At 48.2% G+C, this 27909-nt stretch overlaps 1 protein-coding gene across 1 annotated transcript in view; it reads left to right on the top strand.

Annotated features, from left to right (window-relative positions):
• lama4 (laminin, alpha 4) overlaps positions 1 to 27909 on the top strand; it is a 300723-nt gene that overhangs the window by 144081 nt on the left and 128733 nt on the right. Inside the window, exons 17-19 of the mRNA XM_072499415.1 lie at positions 11503 to 11599; positions 26273 to 26389; positions 27724 to 27906. Coding sequence (XP_072355516.1) covers positions 11503 to 11599; positions 26273 to 26389; positions 27724 to 27906 — 397 coding nt within the window. The remainder of the gene's footprint in view (positions 1 to 11502; positions 11600 to 26272; positions 26390 to 27723; positions 27907 to 27909) is intronic.

Raw genomic sequence — 27909 nt, 5'->3', positions numbered from 1 at the left:
CACATTTCAGTTACACCATTGGCATTTAACTATGTTTAATGGGCACAATTATATTCAAGTGCATTTATTTTTCATTCAAATGAGAATGAATTGTGCATATTGATAGCAAAGAACACTAAGAAATAGAAGCCAGGTAACACAGATGTTGCATGTAGTGTAAAACATGACATGTAGTCTAAGTGCAACCATTTTTATGTCAATTAAATATTTCTATTTCCCATGCTCGCAGTGCATGTAATCACTGGATGAATTTTGCAAAATGTGCTGATTTGTTGGCATAATTGCTGAACTTATTGCAAACATGGAAACTGTTTTTATTATTACGGATACAGATTTACTATCAGTTCTATTCAGCAATACATTTTTCTTGCAGTATTCTCTTTATTTTAGCACCAAGATGAAATTTGGTAGATTTTGTCTCGGTGTTAAATAGAAGGAAAATCAGGCTGCAAAAATCTACAGCAGCTGAGTCACATCTCAATTTCACTGTGATGTCTAAGCTTGGACTACCCCAAAAAGGTGCTTGACAGAGGAGTTGTGTCCATTAGAATTGACATATTGCTTCAGAATTCAATGAGTATTACTGCATAGTGATACAATGGTGATACGTGCATTGAAACCACTCAATAATCTAGATACTATTATTGGTTTGTTCTCAAGGTTAAAAAATGAAGACTGTGGGCTTTCGAAGGACCCAAAGAATACAACTTAACAGCCAATTATATTGACCTGAATAGGTTCACTATGCACTTTAATACCATGATGTGGAGATGCCGGCGTTGGACTGGGGTGAGCACAGTAAGAAGTCTTACAACACCAGGTTAAAGTCCAACAGGTTTGTTTCAAACACTAGCTTTCGGAGCACTGCTCCTTCCTCAGGTGAATGAAGAGGTATGTTCCAGAAACATATATATAGACAAATTCAAAGATGCAAGACAATGCTTAGAATTCGAGCATTCGCAGATGATTAAATCTTTACAGATCCAGAGATGGGGTAACCCCAGGTTAAAGAGGTGTGAATTGTCTCAAGCCAGGACAGTTGGTAGGATTTCGCAAGCCCAGGGCAGATGGTGGGGGATGAATGTAATGCGACATGAATCCCAGGTCCCGGTGGAGGCCTCATGTGTGTGGAACTTGGCTATAAGTTTCTGCTTGGCGATTCTGCGTTGTCGCACATCCTGAAGGCCGCCTTGGAGAACGCTTCCCTGCAAATCAGAGGTTGAATGCCCTTGACTGCTGAAGTTTTCCCCGACTGGAAGGGAACATTCCTGCCTGGTGATTGTCGCGCGATGTCCGTTCATTCGTTGTCGCAGCGTCTGCATGGTCTCGACAATGTACCATGCTTCGGGACATCCTTTCCTGCAGCGTATCAGGTAAACAACGTTGGCCGAGTCGGACAAGTATGTACCGCGTACCTGGTCGCGTTACATTCACCCCCCACCATCTGGTCTGGGCTTGCAAAATCCTACCAACTATCCTGGCTTGAGACAATTCACACCTCTTTAACCTGGGGTTACCCCTATCTCTGGATATGTAAACACTTAATTAACTGCAAATGCTCGCATTCTAAGCATTGTCTTGCATCTTTGAATTTTTCTATATATATGTTTCTTGAACATACCTCTTCATTCACCTGAGGAAGGAGCAGTGCTCCGAAAGTTAGTGTTTGAAACAAACCTGTTGGACTTTAACCTGGTGTTGTAAGACTTCTTACTGTGCTCACTTTAATACCACACATGGGTTTTCCAGTAGGGAGCCACATTTATTATTACAGAGGAACATTTATCATCAACAGTGCTATCAAGCCAGGCTCCAGACCTCATCACAGCCTTGGTTCAAGCGTGGACAATAGAGCTGAATGCCAGAGATGAGGTGAGAGTGATTGCCCTTGACATCAAGATAGTGCTTGACTGTGAATGGCATCAAGGAGCCCTAGCTAAACTGAAATCAATGGGAATCAGGGGGAAAACTCTCTACTGGTTGGGATCATACCCGGCTCAAATGAAGAAGGTCGTAGTGATTGGAGGTCAATCATTTCAGCTCCAGGACACACTGCAGGAGTTCCTCAGAGTAGTGTCCTAGGCTCAACCATCTTCAGCTGCTTCATCAATGACCTCCGTTCCATCATAAGGCCAGAAGTGGAGAGGTTTGCAGATGACTGCACAATGTTCAGCACCATTCGTGACTCCTCAGATCATGAAGCTATCCATGTCCAAATGCAACAAGAACTAGACAATATCCAACACCGCTAATTTGGATTCGACACATAAACCTACAGAATACACAGTTGATTATTAACATATAAAGTACACTCATCCACAACTAATCTCTACACTGTTATAAATAAACTATGATCTGTTCTTACTCATACTATCTTTACTTCTGTCTGTCTCCAGCTAACTCCTGCACTACTCTCTCCCCCAAGGCTTAGCATCAATGCCTTATATACTTGAATTGTAGCTCCCTCTCATGGCTATTCTAGGCATTTCATTAACCCTTGCAGTTCTTACATTCATGATAATGCCATAAACTGGACCAGTCATAATACTGTGGCTATTAAGGCAGGTCAAAACTAGGAATTCTACAGCGAGTAACTCACCTCCTGACCTCCCCCCCCCCACCCACACACACACACACACACACACACACCAAAGCTTGTCCACCGTCTACAAAGCAAAAGTCAGGAAGGTAATGGCATACTCTCCACTTGCCTGGATGAGTGCAGCTCCAACAACAGGGAAGAAGTGCAACACTATCCAGGACAAAGCAGCCCGCTTGATTGCTTCCCCTTCCACAAACATTCAAATCCTCCACCACCGATGAACAGTGCCAGCCGTGTGAACCATCTACAAGTTGCAATAACTCACCAAGATTCCTTCGACAGCACCTTCCAAACCCATGACCACTACCATCTAGAAGGACAAGAGCAGCAGATAGCTGGGAACCCCACCAACTGGAGGTTCTCCTCCAAGTCACTCACCACCATGACTTGAAAATATATCGCCGTTCCTTCATAGTTGCCGGGGCAACATCCTGAGACTCCCTCCCTAACAGCACAGTGGTGTACCTATGCCTCAGGGAGTGCGGTTCAAGAAGGCAACTCACCACCACCTTCTGAAGGGCAATTAGGGATAGGCAATAAATGCTGACCTAACCAGCCACGGCCACAGCCCGGAAATGATTTTTTTTTAAAGTGCTGCTGTCAGACATATGGACATCTGAATAGCAAAGCGAGCTAAGGTCAGCTGTTACTGCAGCAATTTTGCTCAGGTGTGCAGCCATGGAGACACGGTCAGAGGACAGCTGAAGAAAGATTGGCTCTGTGAGGGAGTGAAAGGGCAATCACTCCCTCACAACCATCATCCACTTCTAATTTCACAGAAGCACTGTGTCATATCCCACACGGGATGTACGGGGTGGGAATGATTATCTTCCCCATGGTTCTCACGGAGTATGAGCTCCCCCACTGAGGAGCGGGGAACTCCATTCAGCTATGTATAAAAGGTCAGCCAGCAAGTCACCGACCGAAAAGCGACCCGGTAGGGATCTACCGATGGTTCTATATAACATAACTATAAACAATACCTTTGGATTTCGGCGGCAGCGGTGCGCAGGGGCCTTCTGGGAGGTGAGTAGTGTATTTAAAAACCTTACCTTTACAGGAGCAGCCCTTTGGATTTCGGCGGCAGCGGTGCGCAGGGGCCTTCTGGGAGGTGAGTAGTGTATTTAAAAACCTTACCTTTACAGGAGCAGCCCTTTGGATTTCGGCGGCAGCGGTGCGCAGGGGCCTTCTGGGAGGTGAGTAGTGTGTTTAAAAACCTTACCTTTACAGGAGCAGCCCTTTGGATTTCGGCGGCAGCGGTGCGCAGGGGCCTTCTGGGAGGTGAGTAGTGTATTTAAAAACCTTACCTTTACAGGAGCAGCCCTTTGGATTTCGGCGGCAGCGGTGCGCAGGGGCCTTCTGGGAGGTGAGTAGTGTGTTTAAAAACCTTACCTTTACAGGAGCAGCCCTTTGGATTTCGGCGGGAACCGGAAGTTCGACCTCTGGCAAGTTTCCCCCCCCCGCCCCCCCCAACCAATAAATTCTGGTGGAGAGGAAACCCGAGACACTACACGTGTAGTGTCTCCCACCCGCCCTCCTCCTCTAACCTAATAATAAGACCCATTGGTGTAAGGTAAGTGCCATATTATATTATTATATTATTAGCATTGTGCAGGTCAAGGATTGGAGGTGGAGGAGCAGTCTCTGTCAGCGAGAGAACCTGAGAACATCTCAGAAGGTAAGCAAGTGATTTTTACTTTTATACCTTTTTTTCAAATTGTGTGTGTCGGGGGGAAACTGAAGTGACATCACAGAAAAGCTGTGACCTGAGTGGCTGGTTGGGATTCTAACCTAAATTTTTTTGAGTATTTGGGAACTAATTAAACATCATAACTTAATTATAATTTAGAGGATATCTAAGCCAGAGATCGGAGAATATTATAGTTAGCTATCGCATTTCTATTAGAAATCTAGTGCTAGGAAACAGATAGTTGACAGTAACTTTGTAATTAAAAAAAAAAAAGTATTTAAAAAAAAAAAAAGACAAATTTTAATTAAGTGACGCAATGTCAGTTAGAGGGGTGCTGTGCTCTGACTGTGAGATGTGGCAGGTCCGGGAGGCTTCCAGCGACCCGGATGGCTTCATCTGCAGAAAGTGCACCCAACTGCAGCTCCTCACAGACCGCATGGTTCGGTTGGAGCAGCAATTGGATGCACTTAGGAGCATGCAGGTGGCGGAAAGCGTCATAGATCGCAGTTATGTAAGTGTGGTCACACCCAAGGTGCAGGCAGAGAAATGGGTGACCACCAGAAAGGGCAGGCAGTCAGTGCAGGAATCCCCTGTGGTTGTCCCCCTCTCGAACAGATATACCCCTTTGGATACTGTCGGGGGGGATAGCCTATCAGGGGAAAACAGCAGCAGCCAGAGCAGTGGCACCACGACTGGCTCTGATGTTCAGAAGGGATGGTTAAAGCGCAGAAGAGTAATAGTTATAGGGGACTCTATAGTCAGGGGCACAGATAGGCGCTTCTGTGGACGTGAAAGAGACTCCAGGATGGTATGTTGCCTCCCTGGTGCCAGGGTCCAGGATGTCTCCGAACGGGTAGAGGGAATCCTGAAGGGGGAGGGCAAACAGGCAGAGGTCGTTGTACATATTGGTACTAACGACATAGGCAGGAAGGGGCATGAGGTCCTGCAGCAGGAGTTCAGGGAGCTAGGCAGAAAGTTAAAAGACAGGACCTCGAGGGTTGTAATCTCGGGATTACTCCCTGTGCCATGTGCCAGTGAGGCTAGAAATAGGAAGATAGAGCAGACAAACACGTGGCTAAACAGCTGGTGTAGGAGGGAGGGTTTCTGTTATCTGGACCACTGGGAGCTCTTCCGGGGCAGGTGTGACCTGTATAAGATGGACGGGTTGCATCTAAACCGGAGAGGCATAAATATCCTGGCCGCGAGATTTGCTAGTGTCACACGGGAGGGTTTAAACTAGTATGGCAGGGGGGTGGGCACGGGAGCAATAGGTCAGAAGGTGAGAGCATTGAGGGAGAACTAGGGAATAGGGACAGTGTGGCTCTGAGGCAGAGCAGACGGGGAGAAGTTGCTGAACACAGCGGGTCTGGTGGCCTGAAGTGCATATGTTTTAATGCAAGGAGCATTACGGGTAAGGCAGATGAACTTAGAGCTTGGATTACTACTTGGAACTATGATGTTGTTGCCATTACAGAGACCTGGTTGAGGGAAGGGCAGGATTGGCAGCTAAACGTTCCAGGATTTAGATGTTTCAGGCGGGATAGAGGGGGATGTAAAAGGGGAGGCGGAGTTGCGCTACTTGTTCAGGAGAGTATCACAGCTATACAGCGAGAGGACACCTCAGAGGGCAGTGAGGCTATATGGGTAGAGATCAGGAATAAGAAGGGTGCAGTCACAATGTTGGGGGTATACTACAGGCCTCCCAACAGCCAGCGGGAGATAGAGGAGCAGATAGGTAGACAGATTTTGGAAAAGAGTAAAAACAACAGGGTTGTGGTGATGGGAGACTTCAACTTCCCCAATATTGACTGGGACTCACTTAGTGCCAGGGGCTTAGACGGGGCAGAGTTTGTAAGGAGCATCCAGGAGGGCTTCTTAAAACAATATGTAAACAGTCCAACTAGGGAAGGGGCGGTACTGGACCTGGTATTGGGGAATGAGCCCGGCCAGGTGGTAGATGTTTCAGTAGGGGAGCATTTCGGTAACAGTGACCACAATTCAGTAAGTTTTAAAGTACTGGTGGACAAGGATAAGAGTGGTCCGAGGATGAATGTGCTAAATTGGGGGAAGGCGAATTATAACAATATTAGGCGGGAACTGAAGAACATAGATTGGGGGCGGATGTTTGAGGGCAAATCAACATCTGACATGTGGGAGGCTTTCAAGTGTCAGTTGAAAGGAATACAGGACAGGCATGTTCCTGTGAGGAAGAAAGATAAATACGGCAATTTTCGGGAACCTTGGATGACGAGTGATATTGTAGGCCTCGTCAAAAAGAAAAAGGAGGCATTTGTCAGGGCTAAAAGGCTGGGAACAGACGAAGCCTGTGTGGCATATAAGGAAAGTAGGAAGGAACTTAAGCAAGGAGTCAGGAGGGCTAGAAGGGGTCATGAAAAGTCATTGGCAAATAGGGTTAAGGAAAATCCCAAGGCTTTTTACACTTACATAAAAAGCAAGAGGGTAGCCAGGGAAAGGGTTGGCCCACTGAAGGATAGGCAAGGGAATCTATGTGTGGAGCCAGAGGAAATGGGCGAGGTACTAAATGAATACTTTGCATCAGTATTCACCAAAGAGAAGGAATTGGTAGATGTTGAGTCTGGAGAAGGGGGTGTAGATAGCCTGGGTCACATTGTGATCCAAAAAGACGAGGTGTTGGGTGTCTTAAAAAATATTAAGGTAGATAAGTCCCCAGGGCCGGATGGGATCTACCCCAGAATACTGAAGGAGGCTGGAGAGGAAATTGCTGAGGCCTTGACAGAAATCTTTGGATCCTCGCTATCTTCAGGGGATGTCCCGGAGGACTGGAGAATAGCCAATGTTGTTCCTCTGTTTAAGAAGGGTGGCAGGGATAATCCCGGGAACTACAGGCCGGTGAGCCTTACTTCAGTGGTAGGGAAATTACTGGAGAGAATTCTTCGAGACAGGATCTACTCCCATTTGGAAGCAAATGGACGTATTAGTGAGAGGCAGCACGGTTTTGTGAAGGGGAGGTCGTGTCTCACTAACTTGATAGAGTTTTTCGAGGAGGTCACTAAGATGATTGATGCAGGTAGGGCAGTAGATGTTGTCTATATGGACTTCAGTAAGGCCTTTGACAAGGTCCCTCATGGTAGACTAGTACAAAAGGTGAAGTCACACGGGATCAGGGGTGAACTGGCAAGGTGGATACAGAACTGGCTAGGCCATAGAAGGCAGAGGGTAGCAATGGAGGGATGCTTTTCTAATTGGTGGGCTGTGACCAGTGGTGTTCCACAGGGATCAGTGCTGGGACCTTTGCTCTTTGTAGTATATATAAATGATTTGGAGGAAAATGTAACTGGTCTGATTAGTAAGTTTGCAGACGACACAAAGGTTGGTGGAATTGCGGATAGCGATGAGGACTGTCTGAGGATACAGCAGGATTTAGATTGTCTGGAGACTTGGGCGGAGAGATGGCAGATGGAGTTTAACCTGGACAAATGTGAGGTAATGCATTTTGGAAGGGCTAATGCAGGTAGGGAATATACAGTGAATGGTAGAACCCTCAAGAGTATTGAAAGTCAAAGAGACCTAGGAGTACAGGTCCACAGATCACTGAAAGGGGCTACACAGGTGGAGAAGGTAGTCAAGAAGGCATACGGCATGCTTGCCTTCATTGGCCGGGGCATTGAGTATAAGAATTGGCAAGTCATGTTGCAGCTGTACAGAACCTTAGTTAGGCCACACTTGGAGTATAGTGTTCAATTCTGGTCGCCACACTACCAGAAGGATGTGGAGGCTTTAGAGAGGGTGCAGAAGAGATTTACCAGAATGTTGCCTGGTATGGAGGGCATTAGCTATGAGGAGCGGTTGAATAAACTCGGTTTGTTCTCACTGGAACGAAGGAGGTTGAGGGGCGACCTGATAGAGGTATACAAAATTATGAGGGGCATAGACAGAGTGGATAGTCAGAGGCTTTTCCCCAGGGTAGAGGGGTCAATTACTAGGGGGCATAGGTTTAAGGTGAGAGGGGCAAAGTTTAGAGTAGATGTACGAGGCAAGTTTTTTACGCAGAGGGTAGTGGGTGCCTGGAACTCACTACCGGAGGAGGTAGTGGAGGCAGGGACGATAGGGACATTTAAGGGGCATCTTGACAAATATATGAATAGGATGGGAATAGAAGGATACGGACCCAGGAAGTGTAGAAGATTGTAGTTTAGTCGGGCAGTATGGTCGGCACGGGCTTGGAGGGCCGAAGGGCCTGTTCCTGTGCTGTACATTTCTTTGTTCTTTGTTCTAATACCTGATTCCTTTTTGTCATTTGTTTATGTTAACATGCGGGCTAATGTCTGGGGTTTGGCGGGAGCATGGAATCGTTGTTATTGATATGGGGATTGACATTACATTTGTTCCTGATTATTGTTTATTGTTGGCTGTAAATTTGGGAGAAAATGTGAAAAAGGAGAATAAAAAATATATTTTTAAAAAACTATAAATAATACCAAGCTTTAGGTCAGTTGGTTGGACAGCTGGTTTTTAATGCAGCGTGACGCCAAGAGCATGGTTCAATTCCTGCACCAGCTGAGGTTATTCATGAAGGCCCACTTTCTCAACCTTGCCCTCGTCTGAGGTGTGGTGATCCTCAGGTTAAATCACCACCAGTCAGCTCTCCCCCTCAAAACCTATGGTCACTGGGACTATGGCGACCTTACTTTACATTTACTTTACATTGTCCCCGTGTTTGCGTGGGTTTCGCCCCCACAACCCAAAGATGTGCAGGGTAGGTGGGTTGGTCCCACTAAATTGCCCCTTAATTGGAAAAAATGAATCGGGTGCTCTAAATTTATTTAAAAAAGGAAATGGAAAGTTGCTGAAACAGCTGCTATCACTGAGAAAACCAACAATTCACAATACACTTCATCAAGCACAAACACAGTTACTCTTTGTAAAGGATCTGGATAGCAGGTTGAGGATGTAGCACATGGTCAGCTACACTGCATGGGTAAGAAGTAGAAAGTGGTGGCCAGGCATCAGCCAGCCACATGTCCAGCCTGGTCTTCTGAAACAGTTAGGTATTCAAACCTTGTCAGACCTGTGGTATTATCATAATTATCAGCATTACAAGGGTTAATGTAGTGCCGAAAGTAGCCACTAGAGGGAGCTGCAGATACAGCTATAAAAGGCAGTGATGCTAGACCTTAGGGGAGGAGTGTATGAGGAGATAGCGAGTGAAGGTCATAAGAGCAGATAGTGTGAGTAAGGTTAGATTTTGGATTCTACCAGCAATGAGATTAGCAGTAGATGAGTGTAGTTAGATGTTATTGATCAATTCTGTATTCTTAAGGACTAAGTGTTGAATCCCAGTTTTAGTTGTGTAAATAAAATCATAGCTTTGTTGAAGTAAAAGCTATACCGTGGTCATTGTGAACACCATGCCAACCATCCTGAAATAAGCAACACAAAGAACACCACAAGACCTACTTTCCAACATACATTGGTATTTGACCACAGATACCAGGAATCACTTACACCAATTCATAATGCAAAGTAAGATCTGTTGAGGTGTCTGGAGCTGATTAATGAAAATTGCACTAGCTGTCATAGATGAACAACTAACTGGCTGCATCACCTCCTATAGCACTTGCAACAGAACATTCAGTGGCACAATGTGTGTTTAGGCACGGAAGAAACACTCTATAGAAGACTAGAGGCCAAATTTTCAACATTGTTTTCTTGGATCAACTTCAACAATGTTTGTGCAGAACGAATATGAGCACACATTGTCCCTATTTCAGCTAAAAAGAAAAGTGACAGCCATTTGCCGACTCATTCCTCAGGGCAATGTCTTGATCAATTGGTGTCAAATTGCCTGGTTTAAAATTCAAACAATGCTTGGCAGCTAACTGTCAATCAGCATCAACTGTTGCATTCGCCAGGGCAATGCCTCTACCAATCAGGGTCCACTTGCTAACCAATCAGTACTATCTTCTCATAGAGTTGAAATAGTTGTTTTCCCTTTATATTGGTATTCTTGTGAAATGTCCTGATGAGTGCAAGATGAAAATATTTGACATGTCTCGTTTTCAAAGTATTTTATGAACATTATTATAATGTCACGAAGACTGCTTTATGTCAAATAATGATCTTTAATCAACTTGCTGAAACCTGAATTGAACTTCTAAAAACAGACTTTTAAAAAACACAGCGACTAAGGTGATTTGAGATGACAGCCAAAGATGGTTATCAATGCTATATATTCCACATTTACAGTGGAGGCAGTAAAACCAACAAACACAATTCAGGAGAATCTGAAGGCCTCCCATCTCCTAACAAGGCATAATGGCAATCACCTGAAGATTGGAGATGGCTATTTAGACTAATTGTTTGGAAAATGGGACCCTAGCTAAGAAAGCTTTCTAGACATTAGCTCATCAAGCTACACTTTCAATATACACACACTGACATTATTTGGATTGTCCGGCAGTTGGAGAAGGAAGGTCACATGACAAGCCAAACCTTTGTCTATTTTAAGCACATATTTTCTCAACAGAACTGAGGTCAAGCAGTTTAGAGGTACCCCCCCCCCCCCAACAACCCCTCCTCCCACACCAAACCTCCCCTCCCACACCAACCCCCCAAAACGCCCCCCCCCCCCAATGTAAGAAATGGCATCATCATCCTTGGCTCCGTGGTGGCACTTGCTCCTTTGAGTCAGAAGGTTATAAATTCGGACTTAATTCCAGAGATTTAAGCACATAATCTAACCTGAAACTACAGTACAGTACTAAAGGAGAGCTACACTGTTGGATGTGCCATCTTTTGAATGTGACTTTAACTCTAGGCCTGTCTGCCTTTAGTCTCTACAAGGCTGCTGCTCCTGCCCAGTTCGGACTTTGTCGCAGTTGATTCTTTCAACGCCATATCGTGATGTTCCAACAGTAACATTACTAGAGTTTCCTCAGATGCCCTGAAGTACACCCTCCTGGAATTTTGCCAAAAGCCTTCCACTGATGAACGATAAATTCCAACGCAAGCAAATGAGTCCATGTTACAGAGGTGTCAGAGAGTATGCAGAAGTCCGAATCTGTCAGAAAAATACTGCAAAAAGGAAAATCCAAACTAATGCTTTGGTTCCGATTAAGAGAGCAGTAATTCACGATGTGAACTCTGTAAGACAGTTGAGACTGATCGAAACATCTCTTGTCCAAAAAAGGAATGCTACTGAGTGTGTTGAACATGTGATTGTTTACAGGCTGTGGAAGGAATTCAAACACAGAGCACTTGGCTCAGAAACAGCAGTGAGATACTTCTGAACAAAGTGAAGGAGTTAGCTGTAGCTATGGAGGACAGTAAGTATATTCAGTGTACTCAGACTGCTTTCAGACCAAGGAATGGTTATGCTCTCCTTGCAGCAGTTTTCTCTCTCATGGCCAGCACCACTCTAACACCTTCCCTACCCCTCCCAGTTTCCCTCACCACCAACCTCCCAGCACTAACTTTATGCCTGAGACCATTCCTGAGCTCAACGGCTGCATTCAGTTCCTGGCCTAATTCCTACAAACACAAACAACTTAATTCCCATCAGTTTCAGGCAAGACAGTTTATCGTTGTTAAATGGAACCCAGAAGTCGTCTGAGATGTTCTGGATTTATTTGTCCCACCTTTTTGTTTCAAGGGAATATATTTTGATATTGTCTGCAATATCGTGGAATGTTCAGCCACTGTCTTTTCTGCCAACATTTGATCCAACTCATTCGACTCAGATGTATTTCTATCCTATCGAAGTTGGTTTTCCCTCAGTTAATTATCCCTGCTCTGGATTGCTCCTTGTCCTTTTCCATGGCCACCCTAAACCATATGATACAATGGTAACCTAAATGCTCTGTCTTTGTGATTTGATCCAGTTGGGCCAACTCATTCCCCAGAATCATGCCCAGCAGTTCATGCCCTCTCATTGGACGGGAAACATACGGCTGCAGAAAATTATCTTGAACACTCTAGGAACGCTCACCCTTTTTGTTCTTTTGCACTATCCCTATCCCAGTCTATATTTAGGCAATTGAAGTTCCCCTTTATAAATACTCAATAATTCCAGCAACTCTCTGTAATTTCTTTGCAAATTTGTTTCTTACATCTCTCCCACTAGTTGGTGGTCTATATATTATACCGACCATAATTATTGCACCTTTTTCATTCCTTACCTCTAGCCAGAGATTCCATCCTTGACTCCTCTGAACCTCCTCTCTCTCCAGTAGTGTAATGCCATCTTTAATCAATCCACTGCACCCCCCGCACCCCTTGTCTCCTTTTCCTGTCTCTCATAGGCACCTTTTGCATGGGAATATTTAACACCCAGTCCTGCCATTCTATGCTCCAGGTTTTGTTATAGGAATAATATCATAATTCCATTTGTCAAATGTACCTGCAGTTCACCAATCTTATTAATCGCATTCCGTCCACATTAACACTGATTTCGGCTTTTTTACTTTCCTTCTTACGCTTCTTCCATCTGATGACTTACATTTCCCTACTCGAATTCTATCAAACCCTCAAGTATTGATACTACACTCTGATATATCCTCCTTAATAGTTAATATTTCTCAATTATTCTCCTCTTCTTTCTGAATTTCCCCTCAGATTACCATCCCCCTGCCAATCCAGTTTCAACCCTCCCCAACTGGAATCGCAAAGCTCCCCGGGAGAACACGGTTCCAAATCCTGTCAGGGTGTAACCTGCCCTCTTTTACAGGTCCCACCTGCCCCAGATCTGGGCCAGTGCCTCAGAAATCGAAAGTGCTCCCTCCTGCTCTATTTCTCCAGACACGCCTAACGGGCGTGTGGCGCCTGGCCCGAATCCAATCTTCCTATTCTTATGCTCACTAGCACGTGCAGCGGGAGATTACTGTTCTTGGGGTCCTGCATTTTAACTCCCATCCTAACTCCCTAAACTCTGCTTTCAGGACCGCATTCCTTTTCCTACCTAAGTCATTGGTTCCATTGGACCACAACTTCTGGCTGTCCACCCTCCCCTAGAAGAAAGCCGTGCAGCCGATCTGTGACATCCTACATTCTACGTGTCTATTTCAGTTGGACAAAAAGCATGCAAATTAGAACTTACAACAAACTTAATTTATTGTTCATTATCAATTGGTCAAAATAGTTTGTTCTGTAATATTGGGTTTGAATATGTTAGGATTTGGGAGTAATACTGAACAAATTGCTTGTTGCTGTCATCAACATTAATTCAGCTTTGGTTTGCCCATTCAACGCTCCGGAGAGTTGCCACAGTTCTGTATCATAATAAATTTATATCCACGTCTATTCACTTGACTGAGGTATGAATACTGCCTTCCCAAAGATTTCATATGAATCTATGCATCTAGCACGTCTTGTTCAACTTCAGTGAACTCAGAGAACTGAAAAGAGCTGAGCTGCAATTCAAATTTACAGGTCTCTCTGCACCTCAGTCAGGTACTGAAGAAGAATACATGGCTTGTATTAATTTGCACACTTCTCAATAATCATCCACCCAAAGTGAACCAACATTGTATGGTATTTGTAATGTCTGAATGATTTTTTCTATTAGTAAGTTGGTGATGCTGACAGAGGATTTCGACACGACCTAACGGGCGTGTGGCGCCTGGCCCAAATCCAAGCGAGCCGGTTCGATCGCGGGAGAAGCTGGAATCTAAATATACGTCAGGCGCTGATCAGTTTCCATCTACCTGGTCCGCTCCCATTTGCGAGATCCAGATCCAACCTAGGCGTGACAAGAAACCAATAATAATCAATTAAAGCCAATCTCCATGTCTTTAATAGGACGGATCCCCTATCTAAAAGCCTCCAGTGATCCAAATGGCCGTTTATGCTGGACACTGACTGGGCGGGGCCAGATAGAGCCGGCTTTTGGCTCCACAGAACTGAAGTGGAACTGCACTATCAGCACGGAGGAACTGGGGGTTCCCCCCCACCCCCTTGCACAATCATCAGGGGCACCCCACCCCCACCACCACTGCGGAAGTGTCACTGACGTCCCCTCCCCCACACTCTCCTCTCGCCCACCACATATAACTGTCAAACCCCTCCCCCATGAGTCTCCCACAAGAGCCCACCCCTGGCACTACCCTCTGGCACTGCCTCTTGGCACAGGTTGGCACTGAGCCAGCCTGGCAGTGTCAACCTGTGCCAGGAGACAGTGCCAGGGGCCAGTGCCCTGCCATGTCCCTCTTCCCCCAGGAACTATACATACCCTTGCACGTCCTGGGAAATCCGTTCGAAAGAATCTAATTTCTAAAAAGCTGTTGTTAACCTCACCAACGTGATGTCACATTGGCGAGGTTTTAATAGTCAGTGAGGGGGAATCATGTGGTGGGAGGGGGCGGAGGGGCTGGGTAACCATATTAAAATGTATTCAAATACAAATTACAATGAGATTCTCACCATTTGTGGGTGTAAACCTCATGACGTCACCAGTAAAGGGCCGGGAGAATTGGGAAACACGATCACTCCAGAGAAATTTGGGTTTCCGGATTCTCTCCGGAGTTGCGGCATGCTGACAGCGAATGTGGGCTGCAATTTGCCCCACAATAGTGCATGCCAGTATTATAAGTATTCCCTGAATTCTGGAAGGATCCCGGTGGATTTGAAACACGCTAATGTAATGCCCCTATTCAAAAAGGGAGCAAGGCAACAAGTAGAAAACTATGGACCAGTTAGCATGACCTCTGTGGTGAGGAAGTTGCTGAAATCAATCATTCAGGAGGAGATGACTGAACATTTGGAAAGACAAAGCTCAATCCACCATTGCCAGCATGGTTTTATGAGGGGGAAGTCATGCTTGACAAACTTGCTCGAGTTCTTTGAGGACGTAACCAACAAGGTGGATAATGGGGAATCTGTGGATGTGGTATATCTAGACTTCCAGAAGGCATTTGATGAGGTGCTGCATAAAAGACTGATGCAGAAGGTGACATCGCAGGGGATTAGGGTTAGACTGCTAGATTGGATTGAGGATTGGCTGACTGACAGAAAGCAGAGGGTTGGGATAAATGGGGCCTTCTCTGGCAGGCAAACTATAACTAACAGGGTGCCACAGTGGTCAGTCTTCGGACCTCAACTGTTTACAATTTGTATAAATGATCTGCAAGCAGGGACAGAGTTGATGCACGATCAATGACCACTAAAGTGAGGTTGTAGTCCAACTGAAGGCTTTAATAAGCTAGATGTTTCCCCCAGCGGCTCAGGTACAGAATGAAGGCTATTGGGGTGGCACGGGTTCTTATACCCCGCCTTGCAGGGCAGAGCTACCATACAGCTTGACCAATAGGAAACATACAATATCTACCAATGGTGTTCCAGCATTACCAGGTACCGTAATACCTCTACACAGACTACCACATTCACCCCCTGTTAAAAAAGAGTCCGGCGGGGGTGGTGGCCTGATACTACAACATGGTAACGTGGTAGAAATTATAGTTATGGAGATACTGTAATACCTCCGTACAGCGTTTTGTAACTATTTACAATTCTATTTACTACTTACAATTTATGATTCTTAATTAACGATACACTTTAAAATGACGCAATCAGTCGAGTGGGGGCCTTGGTCGTCCTTTGTGATCGTTGAAGCTTCGGTGGTGACTCCGGTGGAGGCTCAGGTGTCTGTGACTCCGGGGGCGTGACCTCGATCCCTGTGGCACCTTCGACATCCCGAGACGGGGCTGGTGGGGAAAACTGTTGACCTGGGAAGGGAGCGTCTGCGGGGTGCGTCGGTGGGTAGGGGGGCCTAGACGGGGCCGGCGGAAGGACCGATCCTCCTGTAAGGTGCCCTGGTGGAGGGGAGGGTGGGACTGGTGGTTGAGGTGTGCGTGGGGCTCCGGCGGGCGGCAGGTCTCGTAGGGAGACCGTATCTTGTCGGCCATCGGGGTACGCCACGTAAACGTACTGGGGGTTAGCATGGAGAGGATGGACCCTCTCGACCAACGGGTCCAACTTGTGCGCTCGCATGTGTTTTCGGAGCAGTATGGGTCCAGGAGCTGCCAGCCAGGTCGGGAGCGAGGTTCCAGAGGAGGACTTCCTAGGGAAGACAAGGAGACGTTTGTGAGGTGTTTGGTTGGTTGTGGTACAAAGCAGTGACCGGATAGAGTGGAGGGCAACCTCGAGGACTTCCTGCCAGCGGGCGACTGGGAGATTCCAGGACCGTAGGGCCAGTAGGACGGTCTTCCAGGCCGTTCCGTTCTCTCTCTCTAATTGTCCGTTGCCCCAGGGTTTGTAACTGGTCACCCTGCTCGAGGCGATGTCCTTGCTGAGCAGAAATTGACGCAGTTCCTCGCTCATAAAGGAAGACCCCCTATCACTATGTATGTAAGCGGGGAACCCGAACAGTGCAAAGATGCTATGGAGGGCCTTGATGACGGTGGTTGCGGTCATGTCGGGGCAGGGTATGGCGAATGGGAACCGGGAGTACTCGTCAATCATGTTCAGGAAGTATGTGTTGCAGTCGGTGGAGGGGAGGGGGCCTTTGAAGTCCATGCTGAGGCATTCAAAGGGATAGGAAGCCTTTATCAGGTGCGCTCTCTCTGGCCGGTAGAAGTGCGGTTTGCACTCCGCGCAGATTTGGCAGTCCCTGGTCACTGTCCTGACCTCCTCGATGGAATAGGGCAGGTTGCGGGTCTTGATAAAGTGGAAAAAGTGAGTGACCCACGGGTGGCAGAGGTCCTCGTGGAGGGCTCGGAGGCGGTCCACTTGTGCGTTGGCACAAGTGCCGTGGGACAGGGCATCAGGAGGCTCGTTTAACTTCCCGGGACGATACAAGATCTCGTAGTTGTAGGTGGAGAGTTCGAACCTCCACCGCAAGATCTTATCGTTTTTTATCTTGCCCCGCTGTGCATTATCGAACATGAAAGCAACCGACCGTTGGTCAGTGAGGAGAGTGAATCTCCTGCCGGCCAGATAATGCCTCCAATGTCGCACAGCTTCTACTGTGGCCTGGGCCTCCTTTTCGACTGAGGAGTGGTGGATTTCGGAAGCGTGGAGGGTACGGGAGAAGAAGGCCACGGGTCTGCCTGCTTGGTTGAGGGTGGCCGCTAGAGCTACGTCAGACGCGTCGCTCTCGACCTGGAAGGGGAGGGACTCGCCGATGGCATGCATCGTGGCCTTTGCAATGTCTGCTTTGATGCGGCTGAAGGCCTGGCCAGCCTCTATCGACAGGGGAAAAGCTGTGGATTGGATCAGGGGACGGGCCTTGTCCGCATAGTTGGGGACCCACTGGGCATTGTAAGAGAAAAACCCTAGTCAGCGTTTCAGGGCCTTGGAGCAGTGAGGGAGGGGGAACTCCATAAGGGGGCGCATGCGTTCAGGGTCGGGACCTATAACTCCATTTCGCACTACATAGCTGAGGATGGCTAGGTGGACGGTGCTAAACACGCATTTATCCTTGTTATACGTAAGGTTAAGGATCTTTGCGGTTTGGAGGAATTTTCAGAGGTTTGTGTCGTGGTCCTGCTTGTCGTGGCCGCAGATGGTGACATTATCGAGATACGGGAATGTTGCACGTAAACCGTACCGGTTAACCATTCGGTCCATCTCGTGCTGGAAGACCGAGACCCCGTTGGTGACACCGAAGGGAACCCTTAAGTAGTGATAGAGCCGCCCATCTGCCTCGAAGGCAGTGTATATGCGGTCACTAGTATGCATGGGGAGCTGGTGGTAGGCGGACTTAAGATCCACCGTGGCGAAGACCTTGTAATGCGCGATCCTGTTTACCAGGTCGCATATGCGGGGGAGAGGGTACGCGTCCAGCTGCGTAAACCTGTTGATGGTCTGACTGTAGTTGATGACCATCCTATGCTTCTCCCCGGTCTTTACCACCACTACTTGAGCTCTCCAGGGACTGTTGCTAGCTTCAATGACTCCTTCCCTCAGTAGCCTTTGGACCTCTGACCTAATAAAGATCCGATCCTGGGCACTGTACCGTCTGCTCCTGGTGGTGACAGGGTTGCAATCCGGGGTGAGGTTCGCAAACAGGGAAGGCGGATCGACCTTGAGGGTCGCAAGACCGCAGACAGTGAGGGGGGTTATAGGGCCGCCGAACTTGAAAGTTAGACTTTGGAGATTACACTGGAAGTCTAAACCTAGGAGTGTGGCCGCGCAGAGGTGGGAAAGGACGTCGAGCCAGTAATTTTTAAACTCCCTTACCTGGACTGTGAGGTTTGCTAAACAAAGCCCCGGGGTGAGATTCTCCGACCTCCCGCCGGGTCGGAGAATCGCCGGGGGCTGGCGTGAATCCCGCCCCCGCCGGTTGCCGAATTCTCCGGCACCGGAGATTCGGCGGGGGCGGGAATCGCGCCGCACCCGGATGGGCCGAAGTCCCGCTGCTGGAATGCCTGTCCCGCCGGCGTGGATTAAACCACCTCTCTTACCGGCGGGACAAGGTGGCGCAGGTGGGCTCCGGGGTCCTGGGGGGTGCCCCCACGGTGGCCTGGCCCGCGTTCGGGGCCCACCAATCCGCAGGCGGGCCTGTGTCGTGGGGGCACTCTTTTCCTTCCGCCTTCGCTATGGTCTCCACCATGGCGGAGGCGGAAGAGACCCCCCTCCACAGCGCATGCGCGGGGATGCCGTGAGCGGCCGCTAACGCTCCCGCGCATGCGCCGCCCGGCATTGTCATTTCCGCGCCAGCTGGCGGGGCACCAAAGGCCTTTCCCGCCAGCTGGCAGGGTGGAAATCAGTCCGGCGCGGGCCTAGGAGGAATCCGCACCTTTGGGGTGGCGCGATCCTGGACTGATTTGCGCCGTTTTTGGCGCCGGTCGGCGGACATCGCGTTGATAACGGAGAATTTCACCCCCTTTATCTCTACTGAGTGGAAACCGGAGGCCAGGGAGATTTATTGATTAACGGGGTAGACAAGGAGAGAACAGCGCCTTACCGTGTCGGGGTGTATTAAGCTCTCCGTGCTCCCAGAGTCAATTAAGCAGGATGTCTCATGCCTGTTGATTAGTACTGTTGTTGTAGCTGTTGAGAGTGTTCGAGGCCGGGACTGATCCAGGGTCACTGAGGCTAATCTCAGCAGTTGAGTGTTCTCTTCGGGCGGTGAGCGGTCAGCCGAGCTGGGGTCCTGGGAGTCCAACCAAGATGGCGGCTCCCATTGGTCGCACATGGCCAGGGGTGCACAAAATGGCGGCACCCATCCATTGAACATGGAGTCCGCGGGACAAGATGGCGGCGCCCGGGGGCCGCACGTGGCCCTGGGGTAGGAAGATGGCAGCGCCCGCTGGCCGCAAGGGGACCATGGAGAGGTTTGTGGTGGCGGTCCGCATTCGCCACCGGAGACCACGGCGACTGCACGGGCCTGGCATACCACCGCGAAGTGGCCCTTTTTACCGCATCCCTTGCAGGTGGATGCGCGGGCCGGGCAGCGCTGCCGGGGGTGCTTGGCCTGCCCGCAAAAGTAGCAGCGGGGCTCCCCAGGTTTGCCAGGCCGCCTTGCAGCACAAGCTTGTGGGGGGATGGGGGTTGTCTCGGGGTCGGCTGCGGAGGGATTCCATTCTGCCCAGGGGGCTTCCGCGCGGTTGGGAACGTAAGCGCGGGCGTTTCTGGAGGCCACATCCAGGGAGCCTGCAAGGGACCGTGCCTTCTTGAGGCCTAGGGTGTCTTTTTCCAGCAATCGCTGGCGGATTTGGGAGAACAGCATACCTGCCACGAAAGCATCCCGGATCAAGAGTTCTGTGTGTTCTCTCGCCGAAACTTGCGGGCAGCTGCAGTTTCTTCCCAACACCAGGAGCGCACGGTAAAATTCTTCCAGCGATTCCCCAGGAATTTGTCGCCTCGTTGCTCGCAGATGTCGGGCGTAGACCTGGTTTACCGGGCGAATATAATGTCTTTTTAGCAGCTCTATTGCTGCATCAAAGTCTTCCGCGTCCACGCTGAGGGTGTAAATTTCCAGGCTCACCCTCGAGTGCAGGACTTGCATTTTCTGTTCTCCCATGGGTGTGTTTGCGGCTGTTCCGAGATATCCTTTAAAACACGCCACCCAGTGCTTAAGATTGCCGCTGAGTTCGCCGCATGGGGGCAGAGTTGCAGACACCTTGGCTTGATTCGGAGCTCCATCCTTTTAAATCTAGCTTATTAAATTGATGCACGATCAATGACCACTAAAGCGAAGTTGTAGTCCAACTGAAGGCTTTAATAAGCTAGATGTTTCCCCCAGCAGCTCAGGTACAGAATGAAGGCTTCTGGGGTGGCACGGGCTCTTATACCCCGCCTTGCAGGGCGGAGCTACCATACAGCTTGACCAATAGGAAACACACAATATCTACCACTGGTGTTCCAGCATTACCAGGTACCGTAATACCTCTACACAGACTACCACAAGAGTGTAATATAGCAGCATTTGCAGACGATACTAAAATAGGTGGGAAAGCAGGCAGTGAAGAGGAGATGACGATTTTACAAGCAGATATAGATAAGCTAGGAGATTGGGCCAAAATGTGGCATGTGTAGTTTAATGTAAATAAGTGTGAGGTTATCCATTTTGGCCAAAAGACTAGAAAGGCAAATTATCTAAATGGAAAGCAGATTCAAAATGCCTCTGGGCAGAGGGATCTGGGTGTCTTTGTTCATGAATCGCAGAAAGTCTGTATCCAGGTACAGAATGTAATTAAAAAGGCAAATGGAATGTTAGCCTTTATTGCAAGAGAACTGGAGCATAAAAGTAGAGAAGTGTTGTTGCAATTGTATCGGGTGTTGGTGAGACCACATCTGGGGCGTCATTCTCCGACCCCCCGCTGGGTCGGAGAATGGCCGTTGGCCGCCGTGAATCCCACCCCCGCCGAAGTCTCCGGTACCGGAGATTGGGCGGGGGCGGGAATCGGGCCGCGCCGGTTGGCGGGACCCCCCGTTGGATTCTCCGGCCCGGATGGGCCGAAGTCCCGCCCAGAAATTGCCTGTCCCGCCGGCGTAAATCAAACCTGGTATTTACCGGCGGGGCCAGGCGGCGTGGGCGGGCTCTGGGGTCCTGGGGGGGGCGCGGGGCGATCTGACCCCGGGGGGTGCCCCCACGGTGGCCTGGCCCGCGATCGGGGCCTCCACCATGGCGGAGGCGGAAGAGACTCTCCCCACTGCGCATGCGCAGGAATCTGACAGCGGCCGCTGACGCTCCCGCGCATGCGCCGGGAAACTGACAGCGGCCGCTGACGCTCCCGCGCATGCGCCGCATTGCCGCGCCAGCTGGCAGGGCAACAAACGCCATTTCCGCCAGCTGGCGGGGCGGAAATCCCTCCGGCGTCGGCCTAGCCCCCCAACATTGAGGGGCTAGGCCGCCAAAGATGTGGAGCATTCCGCACCTTTGGGCCGGCGTGATGCCCATCTGATTGGCGCCGTCTTTGGCGCCAGTCGGCGGACATCGCGCCGTTGGGGGAGAATTTCGCCCCTGGTGTATTGTGTCCAGTTTTGGTCTCCTTACTTAAGGAAGGATGTGGTGGCATTGGAGGCAGTTCAGAAGAGGTTCACCAGATAGATTCCAGAGATGAAAGGGTTGACGTATGAGGAGAGATTAAACAGTTTGGGTTTATACTCGTTGGAGTTTAGAAGAATGAGGTGTTTAAAACTCTAAATGGGATTGATAAAGTAAACATAGACCAAATGTTCCCCCTTGTGGGGAAACCTAGAACGAGAGGTCAAAGATATAGGTTGAGAGACAGGGGGCGGGATTCTCCCAGCCCGGGGCCGGCACGTGATTCTCCGCAGAGCAGAGAATCGGCGGCATTGTCACCGCTGCGTTTGGCTCAGCGCCGGTCGCGGGCAGCTGTTCGCGGCTGGGCCACCGATTCTCCAGGCCGTATGGGCCGAGCGGCCACTTTAAAAAGGGAGAGTCCCGCCTGCCCCGTCCACACCTGGTCGCAGCCGGCGGGAACTTTGCGCGCAAGTAGGGGGGGCAACCGGTGGGGGGAAGGGAAGGGGGGCTCCAACCCCGGGGGGCCTGCGATGGGGCCTGACCCGCGCTCGTGGCCCATTGATCGGGGGGCCGGCTTCTCGCTCCCCGAGCCTATCTTCTTCCGTGCCGGCCTCTGAACTCCCGCGCCATGTTGCGTTGAGGGAGGCCACTGCGCATGCGTGGGTTGGCACCGGCGCCACTGCGCATGTGCGGATCCGCGGTGCACAGTTCGCGCCGGGTTGGGAGGCTGGAGCAGCGTGAACTGCTCCTGCGCCATGCTGGCTCCCTGTAGGGGCCAGAATCGGTACTCCCAGTGGCCCATTCATGCCGTCATGAAACGTGACGGCGTTTCCGACGGCATGGACACTCTGCCGCCGAATGGTGCCCGGTAGATTTAGAACTGAGATGAGGAGGAACTACTTCTCGCAGAAGGTGGTGAATTTGGGGAACTCACTGCTCCATAGTGTGGTTGGAAACTGAGTCATTAATGTTTTCAAGAAAGAGCGAGACATATTTTTGATTTAAAAACGGGTTAAAGTTGTATGGGGAACAGGTGGGAGGTGGATTTGAGACCAGGAAGAAATCAGCCATGATCTGATGGAATGGCGGAGCAGGCTCAAAGGGCTTAATTGCCTACTTCTGCTCCTAATCCTATGTTCCCAAATATCTGAGAGAAACCTTTACTAAGTGTTTTATTGAGAGAATAAATCCCTGCTGGTGAAGCATCACGTGATGTGTAGTGACATCAGCAGAGTGTTTTGCATGGGCTTTCAGTTCTCATGGTCAACCTGTGGAACAGTGCTGAAGGCAGTGAAATGTGTAAATATAAATTTTAAGACATTGACTAAACATTTTTGGCAGATGGTAATGAAGTAGGGTAAGACGTATGTGATATTGGGGCTGCCTAATGGATGAACATTGATCATAGAACATAGAACATTACAGCGCAGTACAGGCCCTTCGGCCCCTGATGTTGCGTCAACATGTGAAACCAATCTAAAGCCCATCTACACTATTCCCTTATCGTCCATATGTCTATCCAATGACCATTTAAATGCCCTTAATGTTGGCGAGTCCACTACTGTTGCAGGCAGGGCATTCCACGCCCTTACTACTCTCTGAGTAAAGAACCTACCTCTGACATCTGTCCTATATCTATCTCCCCTCAATTTAAAGCTATGTCCCCTCGTGCTAGACATCACCATCCGAGGAAAAAGGCTCTCACTGTCCACCCTATCTAATCCTCTGATCATCTTGTATGCCTCAATTAAGTCACCTCTTAACCTTCTTCTCTCTAACAAAAACAGCCTCAATTCCCTCAGCCTTCCCTCATAAGATCTTCCCTCCATACCAGGCAACATTCTGGTAAATCCCCTCTGCACCCTTTCCAATGCTTCCACATCCTTCCTATAATGCGGCGACCAGAATTGCACGCAATACACCAAATGCGGCCGCACCAGAGTTTTGTACAGCTGCAACATGACCTCATGGCTCCGAAACTCAATCCCTCTACCAATAAAAGCTAACACACCGTACGCCTTCTTAACAACCCTCTCAAGCTGGGTGGCAACTTTCAGGGATCTATGTACATGGACACCAAGATCTCTCTGCTCATCCACACTACCAAGAATCTTACCATTAGCCCAGTACTCTGTCTTCCTGTTATTCATTCCAAAATAAATCACCTCACACTTTTCTGCATTAAACTCCATTTGCCACCTCTCAGCCCAGCTCTGCAGCTTATCTATGTCCCTCTGTAATTTGTAACATCCTTCCGCACTGTCCACAACTCCACCAACTTTAGTGTCATCTGCAAATTTACTCACCCATCCTTCTACACCCTCGTCCAGGTCATTTATAAAAACGACAAACAGCAGTGGCCCCAAAACAGATCCTTGGGGTTTACCACTAGTAACTGGACTCCAGGCTGAACATTTCCGATCAACCACCACCCTTTGTCTTCTACCAGCTAGCCAATTTCTGATCCAAACTGCTAAATCACCCTGAATCCCATGCCTCCGTATTTTCTGCAAGAGCCTACCGTGGGGAACCTTATTAAATGCTTTACTGAAATCCATATACACCACATCAACTGCTTTACCCTCGTCCACCTGTTTGGTCACCTTCTCAAAGAACTCAATAAGGTTTGTCAGGCACGACCTACCCTTCACAAAACCGTGTTGACTATCTCTAATCAAATTATTCCTTTCCAGATGATTATACACCCTATCTCTTATAAACCTATCCAAGACTTTGCCCACAACAGAAGTAAGGCTCACTGGTCTATAGTTACCGGGATTGTCTCTACTCCCCTTCTTGAGCAAGGGGACAACATTTGCTATCCTCCAGTCTTCTGGCACTATTCCTGTAGACAATGATGACATAAAGATCAAAGCCAAAGGCTCAGCAATCTCCTCCCTAGCTTCCCAGAGAATCCTCGGGTAAATCCCATCTGGCCCAGGGGACCTATCTATTTTCACACTTTCCAGAATTGCAAACACCCCCTCCTTATTAACCTCAAGCCCTTCTAGTCTAGTAGCCTGTATCTCTGTATTCTCCTCAACAACATTGTCTTTTTCTTGTGTGGATACTGATGAAAAATATTCATTTAGCACCTCTCCTATCTCCTCGGACTCCACGCACAACTTCCCACTACTGTCCTTGACTGGCCCTACTCTTACGCTAGTCATTCTTTTATTTCTGACATATCTATGGCTCTTCTTAGCTCTCTCTTTAGGTCCTTCCTAGCTAACTTATAACTCTCGAGTGCCCTAACTGAACCTTCACGTCTCATCTTTACATAAGCCTCCTTCTTCCTCTTGACAAGTGATTCAACTTCTTTAGTAAACCACGGTTCCCTTGCTCGACCACTTCCTCCCTGCCTGACAGGTACATACTTATCAAGGACACGCAGTAGCTGTTCCTTGAACAAGCACCACATTTCAATTGTGCCCATCCCCTGCAGCTTCCCTCCCCATCCGATGCCTCCTAAGTCTTGCCTCATCGAATCGTAATTGCCTTTCCCCAGCTATAACTCTTGCCCTGCGGTATATAACTATCCCTTTCCATCGCTAAAGTAAACGTAATCGAATTGTGGTCACTATCACTAAAGTGCTCACCTACCTCCAAATCTAACACCTGTCCTGGTTCATTACCCAGTACCAAATCTAATGTGGCCTCGCCTCTCGTTCGCCTATCTACATACTGTGTCAGGAAACCCTTCTGCACACATTGGATAAAAACGGACCCTTCTAAAGTACTCGAACTGTCGTGTTTCCAGTCAATATTTGGAAAGTTAAAGTCCCCCATAACAACTACCCTGATACTTTTGCTCCTATCCAGAATCATCTTTGCAATCCTTTCCTCTACATTTCTGGAACTTTTCGGAGGCCTATAGAAAACTCCTAACAGGGTGACCTCTCCTTTCCTGTTTCTAACCTCAGCCCATACTACCTCAGTAGACGAGTCCTCATCAAACATCCTTTCTGCCACCGTAATACTATCCTTGACTAACAATGCCACACCTCCCCCTCTTTTACCACCTCCCCTGAGCTTACTGAAATATCTAAACACCGGCACCTGCAACAACCATTCCTGTCCCTGCTCTATCCATGTCTCCGGAATGGCCACAACATCAAAGTTCCAGGTACCAACCCGTGCCGCAAGTTCACCCAGCTTATTCCGGATGCTCCTGGCATTGAAGTAGACACACTTTAAACCACCTTCCTGTCTGCCGGACTCCTGCATAGACTTTATGTTACAAATAAAATTGGGATAGGGGTTCAGAGAACCTGGGGCTTATTTTAAGAATGTCTCATGAGTTAGGAGTTGGTGAGGAAGATTCTGGAATATTTTTCCCATAATTGTAATATTTCATATCTATTTAATTCCCTCTCCTCCAGGAGTTAACATCGATAGTGACTGGGAACGATCACAGTCTTTGGGTGATGGTGTATTGGGCCTGATGGTCTTTGCTAAGTTTTTTGTATATTCATACATTGCTTATGCATTTTTGTTTTAATCCCACCATGTTGATTTAAAGTTCTCACTTTAATTTGATGTCGCCTAAGCCTATTTTGTTCACTTCCTACAGATGATGGGACAGATTTTCATGAAACCAGAAGCCATGTGGACGCAGTTATCAGCAAGAAAAATAATACAATGAACAGATTACTGAATGCAGTAAACCAGTTAGCATTGATTGAACCAAGTACGTACTTTTCCAAATATATTTTTCCTTAAGGTACAACAATTTTTATTTATGTAGCAACTCTAACATTGTAAGCGAAGTAGGGGAGGGGGAGATTGACTGTAGCTGGTCGCCTATAGTGCAGCAAGGTCAGAAGACTCTGTGCTATAACTTCTAAATTTTCAAATTCAATGACCCTGCAAATCAAATGCACACATTTTCCAATCTTTAAAGTATAAATGTTGCCCCTCTGCCCACAGGATGAATGTGTGCCTTTGATATTCAGCAAATCAATGGTGGAAGTAAAGGGATGGTGTGTGGGAAGACTTAATGTACATCAGCCATCACTTTGGTGTATGCTTAGAGGGCTGTGAAAATGGGCAGAGGACCAGAATAACAGCTCCGCACCCGTTTTCTGGTGCTGCCTGCCACATCTGGCACAAACAAAAGGGGGAAATCGCGACCCGAACCTTTGAAATTTGCAATCAATGCCATTATTTTTTATTTGAGTGAAGTGGGAATCTCTGCAATAATGCAAATTTGTAAACCAAACTATTGAGATATTTGGTTATTGAATACCATTACTGAGATATAACTAGTGAGGTATAACATATGCATCTTAATGTGTCATCATCAATCTCATTCGTATCAGCCTAACATTGTTTTTAGTACGGAGCACACTATGAGCTCACATTTCACACTTTGCAGGCAAGGAGCTGGATTTCACTGCTGCTCACACTGTTGGGTATGTGTTGTATGTGAGCAGAAATTGGTGTCACTTTACGTTTTCCAGTAGAGTTTTGCAGTGACTCTTTTTAAACTTCAGCTGTTGTGCATCTTCATTGGTGCAAAAGCATCGTTATCAGTAATCCTAAAGCACAATTTAAATAGGTCAAGAAACAGTTCTATTAGCTCACATTTCTGTCATTTGACACTGATGAATGGATTGGACTGTTTCTGCCTGATTGCGTCTCTATGAGCAGTCAGGCCAGGCTATGGGACATAATTTTGGGTGGGATTTTCCGGCCTTCCTGTCAGCGGGATCTTCATGTCCCGTCAAAAGCGATGACCCTCCCCCCCCCACCCCCACCCACCCCACCACAGCGTGTTCCCAGGCGGCAGGATGGGGCAAGCCTGACTAAACACTGTAGACATCAGCGGGACTGGAAGATCCCGCTAGCAGCCAATGAAAAGCTGTCTCCACTGCCAGAAAACACGCCTCAAGGAGGTTGCGGGGGGGGACAAATCCTGCCCTTGTTCCACCGATACCAAATGTTGATCCAGTTCTGCAATAATAGAAAATCTGACCCAAGATATTAATGCAACTCTTAATTTTTTATGTATAAACATTTCAGGTAATAGGAACCAGATGGAGCAATCAAAACTAACTGCGGAAGAAGCAAGGGATACAGCTGAGATGGTTCTCCAAACTATCAATGCGATGGATGACTTGGTGAAAGATTGGCCTCAGAATCTTAGCACCTCTGCTGATGATGGAACTGCTTTCAAGAAGACAGTGAGGTCAGCTGGTGAAACAGGTA

This window comes from Scyliorhinus torazame, chromosome 4 (genome assembly GCF_047496885.1).
Source record: "Scyliorhinus torazame isolate Kashiwa2021f chromosome 4, sScyTor2.1, whole genome shotgun sequence".
NCBI lineage: Eukaryota > Metazoa > Chordata > Chondrichthyes > Carcharhiniformes > Scyliorhinidae > Scyliorhinus > Scyliorhinus torazame.
This window is presented reverse-complemented; position numbering and strand designations above follow the sequence as displayed.